This window comes from Rhinolophus ferrumequinum, chromosome 9 (genome assembly GCF_004115265.2).
Source record: "Rhinolophus ferrumequinum isolate MPI-CBG mRhiFer1 chromosome 9, mRhiFer1_v1.p, whole genome shotgun sequence".
In the NCBI taxonomy this organism is placed as follows: domain Eukaryota; kingdom Metazoa; phylum Chordata; class Mammalia; order Chiroptera; family Rhinolophidae; genus Rhinolophus; species Rhinolophus ferrumequinum.
Genome location: NC_046292.1, coordinates 67,335,737 through 67,349,454, shown reverse-complemented (window position 1 = coordinate 67,349,454; position 13,718 = coordinate 67,335,737). Strand labels below are relative to the sequence as shown.

At 37.1% G+C, this 13,718-nt stretch overlaps 1 protein-coding gene across 1 annotated transcript in view; it reads left to right on the top strand.

Annotated features, from left to right (window-relative positions):
• The first annotated feature begins 401 nt into the window (after nt 1-401).
• Nucleotides 402-13,718, top strand: part of LOC117027256 (guanylate-binding protein 6-like) — a 33,213-nt gene continuing 19,896 nt past the window's right edge. Inside the window, exons 1-5 of the mRNA XM_033114816.1 lie at nt 402-653; nt 6,324-6,519; nt 9,529-9,656; nt 10,993-11,102; nt 11,302-11,498. Coding sequence (XP_032970707.1) covers nt 6,330-6,519; nt 9,529-9,656; nt 10,993-11,102; nt 11,302-11,498 — 625 coding nt within the window. The 5' untranslated portion in view covers nt 402-653; nt 6,324-6,329. The remainder of the gene's footprint in view (nt 654-6,323; nt 6,520-9,528; nt 9,657-10,992; nt 11,103-11,301; nt 11,499-13,718) is intronic.

Below are 13,718 nucleotides of genomic sequence, written 5' to 3'. Positions count from 1 at the left end.
CTCACTATCCCCCATAGATCCACCACAAAAAAATAAGTGGAAGCATATGCTACAAAATAATAACGATTATCTCTGGACTGTAAATTTAGGAGTTTTAACACTCACTTATTGTTAATGAGAAAGGACTTGTGTTAATAACAAAAGTACTTAAAGTGAGAGAGAGGAATGAAATAGCCTACGCAAAAATGAAAACAACAATAAAAGACAACTGCCTCCCAAAAAAGCACCCCGGAGATTCAGGCTGCTGAGCTTTCAGCCTGCTGTTTCTGGCTCACAGTCAGCCTGCAGCTCTGGGGTCACTGTGGGACCAAGAACCTAAGTGAACTGAGGAGGAGGAGGGACCAGCCTGGGATTGCGAAGTCGGGTGTGGGGGAACCGTGCATCCTCCACCCCGTTTCGCACCCCCGCTCTAGGGCCTTTTGACTTCGTCAAAAGAAGATTAAAAATCCTAAACAGTAAAGCCATGGGAAGTGCATGTCCTTTCGATTTCGGTTTTCCACAACCCGACCCTATATAGCTTGACTGTAACACCCTCATGATTTTCAGCTGCCAAAGAGAACAGTCGGTGTTCAGAGGTGCCAGACGCAGGAGGAGCAGAGCAGAGGCAGCAAGGACAGCTGAGAACTTGTGCCCTCGCTGCAGCACGGAGACAAGTAAGCTCACTCCTAAACTCGGCTTTCCTTTCACATGCTCCTTAAACAACAACAACAGCAACAACAACAACAACAGGTGCCCAAGCGCACATCCCACTCTGGGGGTTCAGGCTCCGCACTGGCAGGCGGGAGGAAGCTGGCAGAGGGTGGCGACCCGATGGTGTTTGTCAAGCCCCATGCTTGGCTCCAGGCAGCTTAGCGTCTCGGTTTTGATCCGAAGGGGCTGCGAGTTGACAGCGGCACAAGGTGTCCCTGGGGTGCGGCTCCTCCTCAGGCACCCACCCTGGCTGCACAAAGATCCCTGCGTGGGAGAAGGGAGCTACATTGTCTGCTGGAAGGGGCTGGAGTCCATTCTCTGAGGGACCAAGCCTGGCCCCCTCGCAGAGGCGCTGGGTGGGGTTGCTTCCTCCATCCCCCTTCTGCCTGCCCCAGACTTCTTGGGGCCCTTGCTACACATTGGAGAAACAGAGAGAAAACATGGTCCTCAGCATACTATATTATCTTTAAAATTTCTTTTTGTATTTGCCATACTAATATTCAAAGAATTCCAGCAAGCTGTGTTTATATAAAATAACCCATTCTCACTCCCTTTAATCAAATGTTAAAAGTAACTATGAAGTCTAAGCCTGTTTTTTATCCTGCACTGTTTCCAAATGTGTGGTCTCTACCAACAACAACAACAATAACAACAAAAGACGAATTACTTTTATTTTCAGGTTCAGATTTTTGCTCTTCTGCTCTTTCTCACTTCTTTAAAAGAGCAACAGAAGTGGGCGTTGGAAAGGAAGCAAGGAGGAGTGAGAAACAACAGAGGAGCTTCTTCTTGACACAATGAGCTGAGGAGATGTGGGGCAGAAATGTTCATTCATCAACTTTCTTTGGCATGCAGCTGAGTCTTAAGCTTAAACCTCTCGATTTCTAATTCACAGAGGTCTCTGAGGAAGGGAGAGGTCTCTGAGGAAGGGACAGAGGTCTCTGAGGAAGGGACCATGTAGCCTGATAGTCTGTAGGATTCAGTTGCTGGCTTTAGTTCTGGGAAAACTCAGCTTCTCCAATTGGAGCAGTTGTATCTGTGAGGTGACAGCGTCACAGCATGTCACATCCTGGGACAGCAGCAAGTGGCGTGGAGAAGACCAGCGTGCATGGAGACATGAGAGATTAGTCTTCTCCTGGCTCTTTGAAGGGGACATAATGGGTGGTAGAAGCAGTTGCTTCATCCATGAGCTCAGTGTTCCTCATTACAATGTGCACTAGAATTGTTTCATCACTGATTCTCAACTCTGGATCCACACTGGGTTAGATTCACCTGTTACACAGCTTTTTTTTTTTTTTTTTTTTTTTTTTTTTTTTTTTTTTTTTTTAATAACGTTAACAGCAGACTTGGCTCTGAGAGAGAGCCCTGGCTGCATTTATTTGTTGGAGGAGAAAAAATAAATGACAACCAGAAACAAATGGACTGCCTAAAGATTGCAGCCTTACTTCTAACCCCAGTTACACCCTCAAAGGTTGGCTGTAAACCACTGCTCAGGCACAAGCTTCCTTCAGATGCCTGGGGAAGCTTCTTTCTTGGTACGTTCTGAAAATTGGGAAGGAGCAATTCAGCACTTCCCAGAAAAATAAGTTGGTTTTTCTTCTACCTGATGAAGTTTTGCAGGCCCACTTGAGGGCAGTTTTGTTCTGGGTCTTTCCACATGGATATTTTAGAACATGGAGAGGACAGAAGTTGAGAGATTTTCTTGTTATTCTTCACTGACATGTTTATTAATATATACTTTTTACTAGCTCAAAATGCACTCCATTTCTTGATTTTGATGCACATTTCAAGCTTGGAATAGCTAAGATTTTCCTCAGGCCCTTTGCTGTCCATTTGCTTCATAGCAGGAACACCAGAAGAATAAATAAATATCTCGTAAAGATAAATATATGGCCAATTATAACAGCTGGTATTATTGTGACAACAGTCTGTCACTTTCTGTTTTCAACTATATTTAAGAGACCACCTTAAAAAACAGCCTAAAATATAGTATTATTTTAGCTTTGATTTATAAATTCACATTTTGTTTTCTACATAATTTAAGAGATTAATGCTTTAAAAATGATTAGTTTATGTTTTTGGACAATGTATAAGGATGGCATTTTGTGCCAACAACAACTGAAAGGGGTGAGAACAGAGCTGTAAAAGAGCAGAGTTTTTATGCTATCCAAGTTAAATTGGTATAAATTCAAATTAGAGTGATAATTTTAGGATGTTAAATATAATCCCCATGGTAACCACAAAGAAAATAGATCTAAAATATATACAAAAGGAAATGATGGGAGAATTAAAACCTTTTAGTATAAAAAAAAGTCAATTAAACATGAAAGAAGACAGTAATGCAGGAAATGAAGGATAAAAAACTATAAGGCATATAGAAAACAAATAGCAAAATGATAGACGTAATCCCTCTTTATCAGTAATTACTCTAATGTAAATGGATTAAATTCTACAATCAAATGATAGAGATTGGCAGAATTTATTAAAAAAACAAACAAACAAATAACCCATGATCCACCTATATGCTGTCTACAAGAGATTTACTTTAAATCCAAAGACACAAATAGGCTGTAAGAAAATGATGGATAAAAATATTTCATTAAAATAGCAACAAAAAGAGAGCATGGGTGGCTATACTAATATCATATAAACTTTAAAATCAAAAAGTTACAAGAGACACAGAAGGACGTTACATATTATGAAAAGGTTCAACATAGATATAGAGAAAACTATAATAATTATAAGCATTTACGTACCTAATAACAGACCATGAAAACTTACAAAGCAAAAACTGACAGAACTGAAATGGAAATAAACAGTTCTACTATAATAGTTAGAGAGTTCAATATCCCATTCTCAATAATAGATAGAAAAATCAGACAGAAGATAAGTAAAGTGATGGAAAATGGAACAATGAAGTAAGCCAACTAGATCTAACAGAACCCTCAGCAAATAACGGCAGCATACACGTTCTTCTCAAGGGCACACATGGGACATTTTCCAGGATAGACCATATGTTAACCACAAATTAAGTCTTAATCAATATAAAAAGATAGATATCATACAAACTGCTTTCTCTGACCACAATGGAGGAAGTTAGAACTAAATAACAGAAGTAAAACTGGAAAATTAACTAACTTGTGGAAATTAAACAACACACTCTTAAATGATCAATAGATCAAGGAAGAAATCACAAGGGAAATTGAAAAATACTTAGAGACAAATGATAATGATAACACAACATACCAAAACTTAAGAGACGCAGCAAAAGCAGTGCTAAGAAGAAATTTATAGGTATTAAATGCTTACATGAAAAAAGAGGAAAAATCTCAAATTAAAAATATAACTTCTTTTCTAATCTAAAGAACTACAAGAAGGTGAACAAACTGAACCTAAAGATAGTAAAAGGAAGTAAATAATAAAGATTAGAGTAGAAATAAATGAAATAGAGCATAGAAAAACAATAGAGGAAACCAATGAAACTAGAAGTTGGTTATTTGAAATGATCAACCAAATTAACAAAGCTTTAGCTAGATTGATTAACAAAAAAGAGAGAGAAGATACAAATATTGAAATCAGAAACGAGAGTGGGGCGATTACTACCGATTTTTTTTTTTTTAGAAAGAAAAGGATTGTAAGAGAGTGCTATGAACAGTTGCACACCAACAAATTAGATAACCTAGATGAAATGGACACTTCCTAGAAAGACGAAATCTACCAAGACTAAATCACAGAGAAAATTATTATTGACCTACAATTGGTAATAAGATTTAATCAATAATTAAAATTTTCCTGGCAGAAAATAAACAGACAGATGGCTTTACTGGTGAGCTCTACAGCATTTGAAGAACACCAATGCTTCTCAAAATTTTAAAACAATTGAAGAGGAAGAAACACTTCCTAACTCATCTTATGAACCCAGTATTACGCTGACACCAAAGCCACTACAAGAAAGGAAAACTACAGACCAATATCCCTGATGAATATTGATCACCAAAATTCATCAACAAAATACTAGCAAACTGCATTCAGCAGCACATTAAAAGAATTATACTCCATGACCCTCCATCACCAAGTGGAGTTTGTCATCTTCCTACTTTGAGGTGGTTACTGGTAAATACTGGTAGCTGTTCCCTCATATCTATTCTTCCCTTCTCTTATACTAATAGAATAACTGCTTATTTTCTGTGTACATATTTTCCCAGACTACTCATGGTAATTCCAGCTTCCCCTTTGGCTGGATATGGTAATGAGATAACTTAAAATCTATTGTTTGTAAGTAGAAGTGATGAGTTCTTTTATTATTATTATTATTATTATTATTATTATTAATTAAAGTTTACTGGGGTGACGATGTTCAGTAAAGTTACGTAGGTTTCAAGTGTACAGTACTATAATTCATCATCCATATATCACATTTGTGTGTTTACCACCCAGAGTCTGTTCTTAAAGTAGGGGCCTGTCATTCTCCAATCTGCTCTTACTACAAATAGGATGGCACAGCCTCTAACACCTTGGGCTGCCACTTACAGCTGACTGAGCATATGATATCAGTAAGGCTGCTGAGTACCAATCCTTTATGACAAATCTACCCTGCCAGTTGTGGACTACTAATCCTGGAATTTATGAAAGAGAGTAATGTATTTGAATTGTTTATGAGCCATTTTGTTCTATTTCTCACAACTAAACCTAATTCTAACCAAACAATTACTTTAGTATTACTTTGAGGGCAGGGGCCATAGTTTGTAAATAATTTTATCCCAGGAAACAAGCACAGTTTCAGGTACATAATAGATGCTCATCCAATGCTTTTAAATAAATTAAGGATAGTATTGATAGAACTGGATGTCAAGGAGTGAAAACAGAATGCATATCATTCAAAAAATACTGGGTGACCTGGAGCCACTGATGAAAAACTCATCATGCGAGGAAAGACCCTGGTCTAGAGACTGCTGAATGGTATGTGGGATGAGGGCCTGACTCTGCAGAATTAAGAGGAAGCCATCTCGTCATAATAATACATTAGAGAATGTATTGTTGGTATAGAAGAGTCAATAGAAAGCTCCTATACATTACTGATCTAGGAGTATATGAGGTAATCAATGTTGTTGAGAAAGATTATTCTGCCAGATAAGTGATTGCAAAGCAAGACATGGTGACACAAACTTCCCTGGTTTCAACTCCAGGATGTACTACTTTTTCATATATAAATTTGAGCACATCCCTCAGTCTTTCTGAACTTTATCTACTACATATGCAAAGTGGGTATAATAACCCCAAACTTGCAAGGTTCTTATACATACCCGTAAGGTCAATTATGTAATGCGTGTGTCACAGAGCTCGGCACAATATAGACTCTCAATACATGATAAGCATTGATTAAATTTTATTTTTGTTAGGGAGGTAAAACTTTGGAGGCTGGTAATATCTGCTGTTTCATCACTACCATCACTATCATCAGAGATTAGTGTGGAGGAAGCCCTCTTGTTCTGCTAATGCAGTCCTACATTTTGTGCCATAGATAAGTACGGAGTACTTTTATATAAAAGTGCTGATGTACACATGGTTTGATTAACTTTGAGACAGAGAATGAATTTGTAATCTTATTCTACAGAAAGATTCCTTTGGGTTTGCAGGTTGCCATGGCGTCTGGACCCATCATGTTGGTTCCCATGTGTTTGGTGGAAAACAAGAATGAGCAGTTTTCGGTGAACCAGAAAGCCTTAAAGATTCTTAACAAGATTTCTCAACCTGTGGTGGTTGTGGCCATTGTCGGGCTGTATCGTACAGGAAAATCCTACTTGATGAACTGTCTTGCGAGAGAAAAGCTTGGTGAGTGAAGTCCTGGGACAGAAGCTATTTGCCTGACTCCAGCTAAATCTCAATTTCTTACCACTCCTCCAGGGTCACATGAAGGGAGATTCCAAATTTCCTATTAAACACATCTTCTAATTGTAATTCTCACCAGAAAAATTGCAACTTGACTTTTTCTGTTTCTAATTCTTACTCCTATTGTTTCCACTTCCTGTAAAAGGAAAATCTCCCATACCAGTGCTCTCAAAGCCATTTTTTCTAACTGGCCAGACATTGAGCTCTTACAGTTAATGTCTCCCACATCATATTTTGCTTTCTCTACTCTTGTATTCTTATTAACTAACAAGCTTGAATATCTTTCATCCTAAAAATTCTCCCTGGACTCCAGATCTCATTGAACTATCTCTCCCCGTCCCCTTTTTCTTTTTACTCCTCTTCAAGCTAAAATATTTTGTCTTAATTTCCTTTTCCCACTTCTCCTCCCACCTCTCATTTCAATGGACTCATCTCTGGTTTTAATACCAACAGTCCACCGAATGCTCTTGTTATATTTACTAATCACCTCCATTTTGTATGGTTCAATGGATGTTTCTTTGTGTCCATCTTAGTCCCCTGTTTGGCATCATATCTCATAGTTGACTTCTCCCTGCTCCGAAAAATTCTGTTCTTTCTTGGCTTCTGAGGCACCACACTCTTCTGGGTTTCTTTCTAGTTCTGTATTTAGTTCTCTTCAGTCTCTCTACCAGCCTCCAACTTTTCATGCTGTCAGCTGAATTTCAGGTCATTCCAGGAGTTGGCCCTAGAATATTTTCTCTCCTCTATTTGTACCCTGTCAAAGTGATCTCATCCAATCTCTGGACTTTAAATGTCACTTTTATTCTCATAGCTCTCTAACTGATATTTCTTGCCATAATATCTCTTCTGATATTCAGACTCATTAATCAAATAACCACCTAAGTTTTTTCTTTTTGAAAGTTGTCCAGTTTAAGTTATCATGTTTATAATAAAAGTCTTGATCAATCCCCAGTCCTAAACCCAAATGAAACCAATCTAAACACAGCAAAATAAAACTTCACTTTCTGCTTTCTCAAACATTTTCTTCCCAATTATGTAGCCTAAAAACTTATATCCCTTACTTAGTTTATCTCCTACATCTAATTCACACATCAGGCCTTTTGTTACTCTTATTAAATACATCTCAAATCTGTTTCTTTCTCTCCATTTTCATTTAACCTTTTTTATTTATGAGGCTAAGTCAGCCTCATCTTTTGCCTGAAATAATTTTTTTCCTGAAGTGTCTCCCTTGATTCTACTTTGACCCTCTTTAGTAAATTATCTTCAAAGCAGTCAAGCCAAATTTAATCTAGTTGCTTTTAAGACCCTCCTTAAGCTTGCATTATACTTACATAAAATCCATACTCCTCGGAGGCCCACTATGACCTAGTCTTTCCTATTTCTCCAAACTCATCTTCTATATTTTCTCCATCACTGGTTATGCTACAGCCATACTAATCTCCTACTTGCCCTTGCAAATTGCAAGCCCTTTCTTATCTCCAGATCTTTGCACTTGTGGTTCACTCTGCCTGCAGTGCTTGCTGCTTCTCCACCCAGCTAGCTCATTTTATTCAAGGTTCTGCACAAATGGCAGTTCTCAAAGAGGTCTTCCCTGACTGTCCTGACTCATGCCGCTCCTCTGCTTAAACTTAACACAATGTGAACATATTTTATATATTTATACCTTTAGTTATTTATTATTTTTCTTCTTGTATTAAAATTAAAATCAGTGGAGGGAAAATCCTTACCTGGATTCTTTGCTGATGAATTTCCAGCAACGAGGACAGTGTGTAAAACATAGTAAGCATACAATAAATGCTTCTTTAATTGAATAAGAGAAAAATAAAGCAGCATGTTTACCTTTTAGCTCACTATTATTTTTATGTGGCTTTAGTTAGCCTTCATGAAAATTCTGATTAGAGCACTGTACCTTGATGTTTTAGAATATCTTGTAGACTAGTATATCCAAATCCTACAAAGCACGTGAGTATAGTTTAATGTAATAAGAATCTGACACTGGGTATATTTAAAATGTCATAATAAATACAGAGGACAACTTACTGAGTTTCATGGGTAGCAAGTGAGAATATAGAAGTAACATCAACCACATATCAACACTTTTTCTTATTTTGGTTCTATGGAGGACTTTCAGAAGTTCTGTTCTCCCTTAACACAGGAAAAAATGTACTAGGAATACAATGTGATAATATTTCTCTTAGAAAATGTTTTAACTGTTGCTGGGATGCCTTGAGTCAGTTGTGGTTCATAGCATCTTCTAAACAAGTGAGAAGTGAGATGTAGCCACAATCTTCTGAGGGTTTAGAAAAGTATGTTTAGTTTTGCCCATTCCTGTCTCCCCATACTCCTCTCCATTAAGACCAGATTTCACCTGGCTGGCTTATAAACTGGTTATAAGTTTCCAGAGTCTTAGCACTCATTGGCTCCAAGACTCCAAAGGGCAGGTATTTCTGTCTCTATTAGCCACTGTTGTATCTCCTGAGCCTTGATTATATCCTCAATACCTAGAACATAATGGGTACTTAGTAAGTAACTATTGCATAGATTGCCTTGTTTATTCTTCAGACTATTGAAAAGTCTTGATCTAATTACAATACATTCAGCTAGCTTAACTTCTCTAGGAAGTCATTGTTGAACAGTTAAAAATCAAAGCTTCTTTTGTGCAGCATGCCCTTTCTCTCATTGAATGAGTTGGTAGGCCACATAGACATGAACAGAGTTTTTTTACATTGGGAAATGGAATGAGCATTATGAATAAACTAGATGTATGTGAAAGACTATGACAGCTAAACATATGAGTGGTTAGATGATACACGAAGTTGGACATCCTTAAAATGGAGAAAGCACCATGCTGTATCGGAGGGCATTTATAACCCTCTAAGTCTAATTTTGTAGCCCATGGGCTTCTTGGACTATGCGTTGTCACTTTACGTTGCTTTCTCCCTTTCCCTTCAGGTTTCCCTCTGGGCTCCACGGTGCAGTCTGAAACCAAGGGCATCTGGATGTGGTGTGTGCCTCACCCTTCTAAGCCAAGTCACACCCTGGTCCTTCTGGACACCGAGGGCCTGGGTGATGTGGAAAAGGTAAGGCAGGGAGTCACAAACAGGTTCTGTTCATTCTGGATTTTCTCCTAATGTCTTCATGATCATTTGCAGTTTAAGTGCTGTGATAGATTCCTGAAATATTGAAGTCCAGCTATATCAAATGAGGCATACTTTGGTATCTTTGAAATTCATTTCTAGGTTACATCAGATAATGTGGTTTATTAGATAAGATCTTTTATTTCTGAATACTGACGAGAATAATTTCATCCATTTTAATAAACCTTTATCAAGAAGTTGAATTAAAGGGTCTTAAGCTGAGTTATACACAGTTGACTATGACTATGACTAAACGCTGGTGTCTGCAATAACTTAAACAACAGAAAAACAATTTTTCCTGTCTTCAAGGCTCTTCATCGTCCTGCACAGACCTTGCTTTGAGCTTTATTTTCTGTACCTACCTTCTGCTCTGTCAGTCAGACCACTTAACTCTACTTATTGCCTTCTAATTCTCATTTTGCTTCAGTACATCTTTCTACTTTGTACGCTTCTTTCATTTCTTCAAGTCCACATTTTAGAAATCCTTTCATATCCAGCACTAAATTTGTAGGGATGTTTCTTCTCTCTCTCTCTGTCTCTCTTTCTCTCTCTCTCTCTCTCTCTCTCTCTCTCTCTCTCTCTCTCTCTCTCACACACACACACACACACACACACACTCTTTCTCTAACGCCAGTATCTTTTGTTCCCCTCTGATTCGATATTTTTATTGGATATATTGACTATTGTTTTCACTACTAAGATTCACTATTAATATGTAACCTTTTAAACATATTGTTGTCTTCCTTGCATTTGTTTTTAAAATGTTTGTAAACACCATGAGATAGTCATCTTAAGTGTAACAATTATCACATTTATAATTGCTTCTCTATAACTAAGAAAAATATATCTAACATTTAGTAGTCGTCTATAAATATTGAATTGGCTTTATTTTGAGTATTCAATTGTGACTAGCCTAGTATATATTCTATAGCTCACTTTCTGTTAAATGAACATAGAGTGTCGCTTATGAACAACGAATTGCTCAAAGAGCACGCTACTTTTTTCTTATACGTATTATCTTACTTAATCCCATTTAGAAAAAAGGACACTTTGAGGAAAGTATTATTACAATTCTGTCATACATGAAGAAACCGATGTTACAAGAAATGTCAATGTAATTGCCAAAGCTGAGATTTTCTTTAATTTTGCTTTCAATGTTGTGGTGTTTTTTTTTTGTACCGACATTATACAATCTGAAATAGCAAATGAAAATGATTGAACAAGTAACTGAGTGAGTTTCTGAAGAGAAGACTGGTGCTTTCTCTAATACGTTTTCTAGGGGGATCCTAAGAATGACTCGTGGATCTTCGCGCTGGCCGTGCTTCTGAGCAGCATGTTTGTCTACAACAGCATGAACACCATCAACCACGATGCCTTGGAGAAACTGCAGTATCCTTCCCAGTTTTATTCAGAAATTGATGGGACTGGAGACCAAATCGCATTCTCCTCCCCTGTGGCTGCACTCAGGAGTGGCCTTTCGTGGAGCAGTGGGGACTCAGGGCAAAACATAATGTTTATAATAATTTTTTTTTATGAGAGACATGTAGGAATATGGGGAGGAAGTTCCTTTTCCTTAGCTAGGTCCTAGTTATGTGGCAGAGCTCACTGAACTCATCAGGGCAAAGTCTTCCCCTGTGTCGAATGGAGTAGAAGACTCCACAGAGTTTGTGAGTTTCTTTCCAGACTTTATCTGGACTGTACGGGATTTCACCCTGGAGCTGAAGTTAAACGGTCGCCCCATCACAGAAGATGAGTACCTGGAGAATGCCTTGAAGCTGATTCCAGGTATCAGAGCACGGCCTGGGCAGTGGATGGTCCAGTAGGGGGTGGGAGGTACCAAACGCTGTCCATCATCTCTGGGGTTGCATTGTATTTGAGGTTAGATTGAGTCCCATAGAAATGGTTACTGAGACTTAGGTTATTCCTTGATAAGTTTTAGTGACTATAGTTAAGATCACCCAATGAGAGTGGGGCTTAATGTACAGTGGAGTTATTCAAAACTAAATTTCACCTAAGATAATTTGTACCTTAACATCCAAATACAATGGATGCTAAAACTGATGAAAGAACAGACACTTGTTTTCCTTATTATGTTTCTCCTGTTTTGTGTTGAGAAAAACAATGATAAGTCTGTATAATTTTTAGGCATAAAGTCACAATGAAGTACGTATTTCCCTCAGTTCTTACTCTTCTCATAGAGCGAAATAAATTTCTAGTGTGTGGATAGTTGGATCTTCTACAAAAAGTGAAATTTACACCCTAAATAGACCTGATAATCTACTATCAGTGCATATGTTTTCATTATTTTTTAATTGAGGTATAATTGACATACATTATATGAGTTTCACGTGTACAACATAATAATTATATACAGAGGGTGCCAAAAAAATGTATACACATTTTAAGAAAGGAAAAAAAAACCATTAAAATTGTAATTCTCAATATATACTGATAACAAAAGACGAATACAGTTGACTTCTGCAATTACAAGAGGTGCTCAAAGTGGTTCCCATCAGCATCCAGACACTTCGGATTACGGCGAACTACTGCTTGAGCAACGTTGAGCAATGTGTATGTGTCTACTTGTATACATTTTTTTGGCACCCCTGGTATATACATATATACATACATACATATATAGTGAAATGATAATGATAAGTCTAGTTAACGTTTATCATTATACATAGTTACAGAATTTTTTTCCTTATAATGAAAACTTGTAAGATCTACTCTTTTAACAACTTTGAAATATGCAATATAGTATTATTAATGATGTCCTAATTCTGTATATTATATCCCCATGACTTATTAATTTTATAACTGGAAGTTTGTACCTTTTGTTCCCTTTTCCCATTTCATAGTCTCCCTTCCCCCAAATATGAGTTTAGCTTTTTTTTTTTTTCACATTCCACATATAAGTGAGATCATACAGTATTTGCCTTTCTCTGTCTGCCTTATTGAACTTAGCATAATGGCCTCTAGGTCAATCCATGTTGTCACAAAGGCAAGATTTCATTATTTCTTATGGCTGAATAATATTCCACATTTTCTTTATCCATTCATCCAACAGTAGACACTTGAGTTGTTTCCATGTCCTTGGTATTGTAAATAATGCTGCAATGATTTTTTTTGAGTAACGTCCATACTGTTTGTCATAGTGGCTGTACCAATTTACCAACCAACAATGCACAAGTGTTCCCTTTTCTCCACATCCTTACCAACACTTGTTATTTCTTGTGTTTTTGATAATAACCTTTCTAACAGGTGTGAGGTGATATCTCATTGTGGTTTTGCTTTGCATATCCCCAGTGATTATTTACATTGAGCATATTTTTATATACCTGTTAAGCCATCTGTAAGTCTTCTTTGGAAAAAAATGTCTATTCAGATTTTCTGCTCATTTTTTAAAATCACATTGTTTTTCATTATTGAATTGTATGAGTTCTTTTTATTTTTTTGGATATTAACATCTGATCAGATATATGGTTTGCAAATATTTTCTCCCATTTCATAGGCTGCAGTTTTATTTTGTTGGTGGTTTCCTTTGCTATTCAGAAGTGTTTTAGATGGATGTAGGCCCCTCACCCTCAACCCCCCAGTTTATTTTTTCTTTTGTTGCCTTTGCTTTTGGTGTCAAATCCAAAAATCTTTGTCAAGACCCATGTCAAGGAACATACAGTCTATTTTTCTTCTTGGAATTTTATGGTTTCAGCTCTTACACTCAAATCTTTAATTCATTTTGAGTTAATTTTTGTGTATAGTGTAAGATATTGATCCAGTTTTATTCTTTTTGTGTGAACCGGCAACCTTGTTGTTAAGAGCTTGCGCTCTAACCAACTGAGCCATCTGGCTGCCCTCTGAATTCATTTTTTAATTGTTAGTTTTTTGGTGGGTTCTTTAGGGTTTTATATATATTAATATACTATTTGTAGGATAAATATAATCTTGCCAGGTAGTGATCATATATATATATATACCATGTCATCTACAAATAGTGATAGTTTT